This window comes from Solea senegalensis, linkage group LG12, assembly GCF_019176455.1.
Source record: "Solea senegalensis isolate Sse05_10M linkage group LG12, IFAPA_SoseM_1, whole genome shotgun sequence".
In the NCBI taxonomy this organism is placed as follows: Eukaryota; Metazoa; Chordata; class Actinopteri; order Pleuronectiformes; family Soleidae; genus Solea; species Solea senegalensis.
The window spans coordinates 20,414,045-20,424,821 of record NC_058032.1 but is presented as its reverse complement, the minus strand read 5'-3'; the positions used below and the strand labels follow the sequence as shown (position 1 = coordinate 20,424,821).

The 10,777-nt window shown below is 39.6% G+C and overlaps 1 protein-coding gene across 2 annotated transcripts; it reads right to left on the bottom strand.

Annotated features, from left to right (window-relative positions):
* Positions 1-3,712: 3,712 nt before the first annotated feature.
* Positions 3,713-10,395, bottom strand: LOC122778607 (prolyl endopeptidase). 2 transcript variants are annotated; one of them, XM_044040657.1, is made up of 14 exons: positions 10,144-10,381; positions 9,730-9,804; positions 8,965-9,098; positions 8,679-8,809; positions 8,245-8,454; positions 8,035-8,156; positions 7,826-7,931; positions 7,439-7,630; positions 7,122-7,319; positions 6,902-7,005; positions 6,324-6,555; positions 5,630-5,761; positions 5,319-5,475; positions 3,713-4,623 (listed from the first exon to the last, which is right to left on the bottom strand). In XM_044040657.1, the coding sequence occupies exons 1-14, from the start codon at positions 10,279-10,281 to the stop codon at positions 4,329-4,331; spliced, it is 2,226 nt and encodes a 741-aa protein (XP_043896592.1). In that variant the 5' UTR covers positions 10,282-10,381; the 3' UTR covers positions 3,713-4,328. The 2 variants fall into 2 exon arrangements, with proteins under 2 accessions (XP_043896592.1, XP_043896593.1); XM_044040658.1 differs by lacking the exon at positions 3,713-4,623 and adding an exon at positions 4,630-4,904 and having other exon boundaries at positions 10,144-10,395.
* Positions 10,396-10,777: the final 382 nt, after the last annotated feature.

The following is a 10,777-nucleotide window of genomic DNA, read 5'->3' as shown; positions in this document are numbered from 1 at the left end:
TTCAGAAAAGAAAACACTCTGATTCATTAAGTATTTTCCATCTTAACATTATAAAAGATGTCACTTACTCACTCACTCATTCACTAACCTACTTTGGCCCCGACACCCAACACCTGAGAGTGGAATGGGAATTAAAAAAGAATTCTCACTTGGTGACACAAAACCGCCCTGCTCAAGATTGAATGAGCCAATGTTGCGGCTTTAATCCGCCTCGTCATTTGGTGTGAAAGGTACAAACAAGCGAGGGATTGGGCGGGAGCAGGGGGGAAACGTTGAGTCACATCATCATCATGTGTCACGCCTCTGATTCCGGAAGTCAAGCAGTTCCCCTGCACGCACACACATACACAAGGAATTGATTTATTCAGTGATTGATTTCATTTAAAAAGACAGTAAACAAAAATGTAAATTTTAACCCTTAAAATACATTAATTAGTCACACTTTACATTTTAAAAACAAGCGATAAAAAAGTATACATATATATTCTATTTTCATCCTTTTTGACCTAATTATTGATATCAAGGTCTTAAACCCTTTAAATGCCAGGTTCTTGTTATGATGCCACCATGTTTTTAGAAAACAAAACAAAACAAAACAGAAAATATAGATTATTTTCAATAAATTACAGGCAAAGTAAACATGTGACAGTGCCATCTAGTGGAAATAGCAAGTTTTTCTCCATATTATGCCAGGCATGGCCAAAAAACAACGCCATCTTGTGGGGAGTAGTAAAAATTATCATTTCTAGGGCAAAAAGCCCAGACTGACACCCAGATACAATATTTTTTAAGCATTATGCTTTAATGGAAGTGAGAATCAATAATTGGTAGTTTGAATGAATTTCAATGGGAAACGGCATGAGAGTAACACTTTGTACACAGTGTATTTTAGCCGTACTGTAGGAGCCAAGCTGGAAATAACTACAATAATCACGGGCACAACCACGGCCATAACAAAGAGAGAGAAAAGATTTGATCTGAGATTTCCCATGGGAAACTGAAACCTGATTTTTTTTCCCGTAGCCTTTTACTTAAGATTTCAGTTTATGTGATTTAAATAACATGCTTAAAATTAAGTGGAGAATCATCTCTCATACAGTATATATTGGCTATGGCTGGTTTCAAAATTAATTTCAATTATTTTATTAGTCACACTATGAGTGACCTGAAGCCAAGTCAACGTCAGTTGTTTTATAGTATTTTGGCACACTGACCTTTACTGACAGATGTTCTGTAAATGTTTGAAAGGCCTGTCTTCTATTCAAGACATAATTATTGTTATTGTTTAAAAGGTCAAAAGTGGTTTGTCAGTGGGGGAAAAATGGGAAAAGAGTACACATGTGTTCCCTGTAGCTTCTTTGAGACTGCTTTAAACATAAAAAAAATAGATATTAAAAAAAAATAATAATAATTCTCCTCTTAACCCCGCGGGGGGTAAAATTAAAAACAAAATCAAATTAAATGACTTAAATATACATATTATGGCAATAATATTTGATTATAACTCATCGACACAGAGATATAGTCCTTCGCGGTGGCTGGGAGGCGATTTCCGGTTGGTGCGTTAATATTTCAGAATGGTCGCAGGAGTGTTGCGTCATCAAAACGTGTCAACCAATCAGAAATTAAGACACACACAATAGCAGTTAAAACATAAACTGATGAAAAAAAATAATAATTCTGCGTTTTTAAAGGAGAAGATTTTAAAAACATTTTCATAGAGTCTGTTGTAGGGATTCACGCTACTGCCAAGCGCCACCTGTTGGCTCACACACTCACTCTCTCACACTCAGGCGCACACGCACCGGCACAAAGCTTTTAAAGGTACAGCATGTAAAGTTGCTTTTTTACATTTACTGGCGAAGTTGCATGTTGTAGCTGAAATTGTAGCTTTCAGTTCGCAAAAACTCAAAAGATGCTTAATTTGTCCATTGTGGCCTACTGTAAAAAAATAGTGATCCAAAATGGCGGCTCGTATAGAGCTGGCCCAGCTTTGTATTAATAAAACAAAAGGCTCATTCTGGGGCAATAAAGAACAATAATTCATACAATTAAGTGATTGTAAACTTTTAAAAAATAAACATTTTTATTTTTAATTTTTTCCAAAATGTAATAATTGCATCCACATTTTAGACACTGGAAAATCTGTAAATGACGATCGTTATTTTTAAGATTGCTAAAAAGTCTTTTGCGATCAATTGAGAGATTTTTAATATTATGTTGTATGTTAATACAAATCCTGTCAACTGTAATTATTTATTTATAGCATTGGTTACTTGGGAAGTTATTTTCACTGTTAAAGCAACACCTGTTCCCGTAAGTTTTTGCCACCTAGTGTTTGCTGTGCAGCGACCTTGGGTTTCGTGCGCTTTAAGTTATTATTTATTCAGTAAATGTAGTAATTTTTAATGCAGAGGTGAAGGGAAACAAAACAAGTTTGTCTTACTGTTGCTTTACGACTTTTTTTTTGGCTTTGTTTACATTATCAGTAGAATTTATTCATCCTGACAAGTCAAACAAATGTCTAAATAGAGCTAAAAAGTAAAAAAAAAAAAAAAACTTTTAAAGATTGATTTGTAAAACTGCTTATACACTGTTTTACTGTTTTAAGATGTCAACTTCTTGTCTTTCTCATACAGAAGCTGAGAAAATGTTTCAAAGAAATTAAAAGTTGGGAGTTTTCATGCACTATTTAGCTTAGGTGTGTTGAACAGAAACGTTTACAAATAGTTAATTTTGTGGAACTTAAGAATTGTTTTGCTTTCATTAAAATAGGCATTAAAAACAGCTTGGTAACAGCATAAAAATATAACATCGTGAGATCAGTAAAGGAAAGAAATAAACTTAAACCTTTTTTTTTCATTGTCCTAATCATACTTGCCTGAGACTGGGTTTAAAAAAAGGTTTATTTATTTTTTTATTTAACTCTAAAATAATATTTTGTTGTGATTTCTATCTTCTTATTAAACAATGCTTGTTTTTGTAATTGTTAAAGTAATAAAAGTGTTGAAGAGTATGTGATGACAGACATTATTTGCTTTGAAGTTTCGATGCCTTGAAATTAGACAAACCCACTAAAGTACAATAAAATTCATCAGAGTTTTTGTCCCACTGAACTGTCAAGGGTGTACACTGGTGTTTAGGCCCAACACAAAAGGTTTAAAATAAACTATTAAAATACTGAATTTGAAATTTTTTTGTGTAAACCTATCAAGTCAAATCCGTTAATGGATGCATTTCAAAATAAAAAAATAACTAATTGCATCATGCATTACCTAAATATTGCCTTTTATTATTCATTTGTGAAATTAATTTAAATTGAATAAAGTTTTCATCTCAGAAGTCAAACCGAGGACAACATAAAAAATCTCTTTGTAACATTTTCTATATCTTTAAAGTGGGACATTAGAGAATTTATTCAATGCAGATCATACATGTGTTAAACCCATGGGACCCAGTGTCAGACCATCACTCACTGCTTCTGCTGCACGTGTTGGTCAGTCAAAGTGACTGCCCCCTGCTGGACGACTGGACACCTACATGATCATTCCCAGTCTTTTTGGGAGGTTTTCTGGGACAGCACCTGTAATAAATTTTTATAAAAACTTAAGATGATTAGAAATAAAATATTAGTTGTGTAGCAATTACACTCAAAAAATACAAACATTACTACAAAATATTGCTCTTTTATAAATAATTGGACAGAAATAAATCACCGTTTAAAAAGTTGTTTATTGTATCTGTGACATTGTGTCTTGTTCCCTTGTAAAAGGTAAACAATTAGCACATGTCACGAGGTAGAAATCATTATCAATCTGAAAAGTAATGTGGGGATTGACGTTTAACACTCGCTCTCTCATTCAGTCACACACTGGATGTAGTGTTTTGGTTTTTTTTGCACGTTCCCGCACGACCATCCACAGCAAAGCCGACAGCCAACAGCGTTGTCATTCACACAATACTGTCTTGCCAGAATCTTGCAAAATTGAGACCATTCAACATCTCTTCCACTCTCTCCACAAACGCAAAATAAATAACATGCATCATGTTGCAGCACCTGGAGAATCGGATCTTCCAACAAACATTTGCCACATAAACCTCATGACCCTAACGGCTAATCGGCTGATTACTGAAACGCCAATCACTAATAATGTAGTCACTTATTTTCAGCAGGACTACAAACATGGAGTAACAGGTTCATGATGTAAAGGATATGGTCATGGCAGATGAGTAAGCAACAGCTGTTTAAAATGAAAAGTGATCAGTTGTTGTGAACAGTATCCCAAAAACGATTTGAATTACAAAACAAAACAAAAACCAAACTGTAGTTATTTGACCCATGAGATGTTGAGACAGCGGGCGATGAAGGCGTACGTGTCGGCCACTTCCTGGATGACCTTGCTGGTGGGCTTGCCGGCACCATGGCCCGACTTAGTGTCCACGAGGATGAAGAGTGGGTTTGTCTGCTTGGAGCTGCGGCCGACAATGTGCTGCAGGGTGGCGATGTATTTGAGAGAGTGGAGTGGAACCACGCGGTCATCGTGGTCGCCGGTCAGCAGGAGCACGGCAGGATACTGGACCCCGGTGCCTTCTGGGATACAGATGTTGTGGAGCGGTGAGTATCTGCAGGGCAAGAAGTTAAAGCGGGTTAAGATCAGCCTTAATATTTCCATCCAGTCATCCATCTTTAACCGCTTATCCACAGTTGGTTCGCGGGGGCGGCAGACTTTCCCCTCCCTGGCCACTTCGTACAGCTCTTCCGGGGAAATCTCGAGGCGTTCCCAGGCCAGCTGAGACACGGTCTCTTCAGCAAGTTCGGTGGAACGTCAGGAGCAGCGGCTCTATTCTGGCCCCTCCCTGATGACCGAACTTCTCACCCCATCTCTAAGGGAGAGCGCAGACACCTTGCAGAAGAAACCCATTTTGATTGCTTGTACCCGATCTCCTTCTTTCAGTCACTACCCACAGCTTGTGACCACAGCTGAGGGTAAGAACATATATAGACCGGTAAAATCAAGAGCTTTGCTTTCTGACTCAGCTCCTTCTTCACCACTGATCTGTCTGCCCATCTCCCACTCCATTCTCCCTCATTCATGAATAAGACCCTTAATATTTATAACTAGAATTATCCTATAATCAGAAAATTATATGAGCACATAGGATCTGTCTTTTTTTTTTTAAATGCCTGCTATAATTTTCCAGAACCAAAGGCGTTTCCTTATTGAAAACCCCCAAATTAATCACTCTTTTATGTGTGACCCAAACAAGCCTCACATTCTAAAAGTAAATTAATCCATGAGTCACTTATTGGCACCTACTTGATGAGCCACTCAAACTGCTCTTTGTCTTCTGAACAGCCAAAGTCTGTGGTCCAGGCATGGCCAATGGTGAACTTGTGGAATTTCAGCATGTCCATAACGCCGACCTGAGCCACGGCACAGCCAAACAGCTCGGGCCGCTGGTTCACACATGCCGCTGAGAGTGAGAGAGTGAGTGAGAGAGGGAGAGAGAGAGCGAGAGAGGACACAGTCAGATACTTGTAAATGCACAGCAGAAACTCAACAACTGCTGGTGATAATAATACCTGTTAAAACCTGATGTCTGACCCTCAGACATCCCACATACATACCTACAAGCAGGCCACCATTGGAGCCTCCGTTTATAGTCAGTTTGGAAGGAGAGGTGTATCCCTCCTTGACAAGATATTCAGCAGCACACTGGAAGTCTGTAAAGCAGTTCTGCTTGTTGGCCAGCATACCGGCTAGACGGAGAAGAAAGAGTTTGTAAGTAAGTTAGTAAATGGCTTATGCAAGTGTAATGTTCTACACACAAAAGAATGAGTGAGCACAATCTGGCAACCATCCTGAACTCTTTTTAAATCTCTTTTAAATGCCCAGTGTGTAACATTTAGAGGGGTTTATTAGTGGAAATGAAACAAACTATGCATTAATTACATTTTTATAAGTCAATAACCACTGAGGTCCTGTTTTGTAGACACTGACATAATTAAAGCAGCCAGAGAAACCAGCCACAGTGTGTGTTTCACACCATACAAAGACATTTCTGGTTGCAGGGGAGTGAGCAGAGGAGTCTCACCACCAGATGTCACCAATTCTTACACACCGGGCCAGGCATTTTACACAAATTAGTTTTTTCAGGTTTTAGTAAACCTAAACTTAAGAGTAACAAAAACCAGCATCACTGCTTACACTCCTATTACACTATTATTCTGAATGAAAATGACAATATTAACCAAGGGCAAATGCGACACGATCGCTTCCTGAAAGTGCAGTATGGTCAAATGACTGTGCGAGTATCCTCACCTTTGTGCCAGGTCTCCCCATACTCCCCTCCACCTCTGATGTTGGCAACAGCAAGGACTCCCCCAAGATGTCGGACAAAAATGAGGCGGGAGACACTGTAGCTCGGTGTGATGGAGATGTTAAAGCCCCCATAGCCGTAGAGGAATCCAGGATGGGACCCGTCCAATTTGATGCCCTTCTTATGAACGATAAACATGGGGATTTGAGTGCCATCCTTGGATGGATAGAAGATCTGAAAAAAGGAGAAAGACACATAATCAGGACTGGAAACAGAACGAGGAATAACGATAGGCATTGAAACATAAACCAAACTGTGAGACGATGTATTAAGCTAAAATAAGAGCGTAAAACATCATGTTAAAGAAAATCATTTTGAAAGCGACAAGATCCAGTCATGCTTCAACAGACTGAGAGGGATTTGTTTCGGTACAGCACACATCTCAGCATTTTCTCATAAGCATCTTGATGGAAAAGTTTCTTTTTTAAAAAAAAACGTCTCGAGTGAGCAGTTATTGAAAACATGCCAAAAATCTAAAATTGCTTGTCAGAAAAATAAGAAAAGACGTTAATGTGGTCACCTGAGTGGTCTGGTAGTCAGAGGGATTAAAGCCTTTGACTGTGACTTCTCTGAAGATGTGGGGCTGCAGCGGCTCCTTGGTCAAGTCACAGTGGTAAATGATAGCTGCGTGGAAGAAACAAAATCAACAATGAGTATTTCTATGCCACTATAATATGTGGGGAAAGATAATTGAGAGAGCATCTGTATTTATATTTATCAATCCTTCAGAGATCTGATACCTGGAGAGAGAAAGGAGGTGAAATAGTAAAAGATCTCAGAGTCCCGCTTCCGTCCTGTGAAGCCCACCACAGAGCCGACTTCCAGAGGGAAGGTCCTCAGCTCCTCCCCCGAACTCAGGCGGTACATCTTCAGCACATTCTTCACGTCATGGAGGAAACACACAAACAGGTAGCTGGAGAACGTACAGGTGGCGAACACTGTTTGGTTGAGACGTGGCAAAAGGAAAAAGTTCAAATGTCAATCTCTGATCACAGAACAAAATGTAAATCCTGCATGTTTTTGTAGCACAGTTGATGTGTGTGATGCAGCAGCTCACCAATAACATCCTTGTCATGTTGAGGAATGAGCTCCTTCCAGTTGCTCTGAGTGGGAGAGGCAAAGTCGATGTTGATGAGACGATAACGTGGAGCATCTAGGTTGGTCTTGAATGTGAACACTGTGTCCTCATTGGTCACGTACTCGTACTCGGCATCAAAGTTGTCGATAAGTTTAACCCATGGCAAAAGTCCTGAGCAAAAGGTTACAGGTACTTTAATTCTCACAAGGGGCTGGGTGTATCAGTAATTGTACTTATAGACAGTATATAAAAATGACCATAGTCTTCCTGTTTAAAAAGTGAAGCTCAAAAAGTAGTACAGAAGTAGCAGTTACCCATCAGGGGGTGAAAAGTATAGGTAACCATAGGTTATAGTGAATAACATACCTGTAATACCCTGGGGAGTTGTCTCAAGATCACAGTACCACAGTCTGTTGACTGGATCACAACCTTCCCTGATGGACAGCAGCACATATCGCCCATCATCTGATACCTGTAGTGTACACTTCATCACTTAAACATATCTGAACATCAACTAAGACATTATTTCTTTGATAAGTTTTTTTTTTTAAAGCAAGATAACATTGTGGACATACCTCAGCTCCACTCATCCACTTGGGGTGGTCAGGAAACTCGGCACACAGCACGTCCTCAGACTGTGGCGTCCCAAGAACGTGGAAGTACAGCTTCTGGTGCAGGTTGGTGGAGGTTTCAGTTCCTAACAAAGACAATGCAGTTTAGTTCCATCACTACCCCCGGGAGGTGACAAAAGCATCTCAATGCAGCCAACGCTATCTGGAACGCACCATCGCTCTTTCCCTCTTGGTCGGGGTACGAGTTGTAGAAAAGTCCCTTCCCGTCATGGGTCCAGGACATGCAGCTAAACTTGACCCGCTCCAGGCGGTCCTCTAGAGGCGTGGCACCTTCGACCCGCAGGAACCGCATCTCCACCCAATCTGACCCACTAGCGCTAGTGCCGTACGCTAGGTACTCCCCATCCTCGGAGAATGCATAGCCTTAAACAAGAGGGACATAAACAGGCTGTCAACAAAGAGAACAAGCAAGTTAATGTTCTACATTCAGCTGTGTGTGGATGCTATAAATAGCATGCAGCAAGTAATTTTCCACATCACAGAGTCAAAACACATTAGTGGCTATTTATTCCAGGACCAATCACCAAGGCATTTGAAACACAACACAAAATAAAAACAAATTAATACATATTAATTTTCAGGATAACCTCGCAGGGCAACTGTCCCATCATCAGAAAATGTGTTTGGATCCAAGAAGGCTGTTGGCTCAGCATCCAGACTCTCCTGCACATACATCACACTCTGGTTTTGCAGGCCTGTGTTGTAGAAGTGAAAGTACCTAAACATAAGGGGTGAAAAAATCATTCAGTTTTTGTGGGTTCACACATCTGTGATCCCACAAAAACTGTAATCATAAAGGAAAAAGTAATTTTTTGACAGTACAATTTGTTGATTAAAAGACCAGGATATGTTAGACGTCTGCAGTTGCCTCACCTGCTCCCTCTCTTGAAGGGACAGCTGTACTTGGGGTAATCATACAACTCTGTCATTCGCTCCTTGAATAAGTCTCGCACCTCGCATTGCTCCAAAAAGGGCAACGTCAGCTGGTTCTGAGCGGTGACGAAAGCCTAGTGAAAGACAAAAGCCATACAATGGCTTTAACTATCTGACATTTATTGTGATCTGTTGATTTGACAACAGTGATGGAACAATATACATATACACTTACAATGAGTTAATCGTGGTGAATTTCTATTGTCATGTTAATTATCAATGAAGAAAAACATCAATATCCCATCTTAGAGACTTGAAAATCTTGTCTAACTCACCAGCATACAGTGCCAGTGATCTATTTCTTAATGTGACCATGTATGGGGAGCTACACGTTTCCTTTTTTATTATTAATTCATCATCTATGATCTTATTAAATTACTTTTCACTAAAAAATATGTATCGTATCTGCAATGGCTCTGACCACCGTAAGTGCAGACGGAAGGCTGCACCTGTTTAATTCAACTCAATACAATATACTTTATTGTCCCATAGGGAAATTTGCCTTGGACTCAAGCTGTGCATATGAATGACCTTGTGGTACAATAAATAATAAAACACAATTATCACAATTTTTTTCGTCAGGATAAACGTGACGTGAACATTTAAATTCGTCCCGTGCCTATTTGACAGTGCTTTGTCATGACATCATTTCAGCTTTACGTCCAGCCCTACAACTGCAACTATAGTCAAGAGGTTCAGATTTACCTGAGTCTTTTCACTGTCAGGGTCCTCCAACCAGCTGTATGGATCTGGTACTTTACCGCCATGATAATCATCCACCTGAAAAACATAAGAGTGTGATGACAGGTGTTAGCATGTGAACATGTTGGATGTGGGATTCAGAAACAGGACAGTCCTGTGCTACGGCGCTAGAACATTCATGTAAACCAAAAACATAAAGCAAAACTGACAACGTCTGTGTTTAAAATGGAATTTACAAATGAGTAAAAGAGAACTGGCAAAGACTCAAGCGTTTGTCAACACTGTCAGTCTCGGGCTGAAAGACCCGGCTAAGCTAACTAGCGTGCTAACAAAGCAAGTGCTCGTTTCAATGAATGGAAAAGCGTGATGATTAAGCATCCCGGTTTATTAGCATGCTAGGCGGCTGCGTTTACTTACAACTGCCTCGTCGCGGAAAGCCTGCGGGTACGGAAATGACATTCTGGAAGACAGTTCTCTGGGATTTCGAAACAGAAAACGCTGCCTCACGGCAAGAAGTAATGATTTTGAAAGGAGTCTGTTAATGCCACAAAACATCAAACTCCAGGCGCCGGAGCTTTCAGTCAGAGCCGGATGAGCTGCTTCCACACGGTCAACGAGCGGCGCTGTGAAGGGATGAACACGGAATGCCGGCGGAGTGGCCACAATTTCCACAGCGCCCCCTGTTGAACACAAACGAGAAGCCCAGGGTGAACAAAGGCAAATGACATGGAAAAACTAGTATTTATGCTATTAAAACAATGATTTAGCTTAACAGGACTGATCGTCACTAGCAAAATTCAAATTAGCATTCAATAAATTGCAGATTTATCAGTTTATATACATGCAGATATGCTGTAAAGACTTTTAATTACAGCTTTTAAATACACCTTTAAATAAAACAATTACATAATACAATTACGTATGACTAATTAACAAAATAAAAACAATAATTATAATGTTATGATTATTATTAGTGATAGTAGTAGTAGTAGTGGTGCAACATTTTTTATTAATAAATAAACAACTAAAAGAAAAAATAACCATCTATATT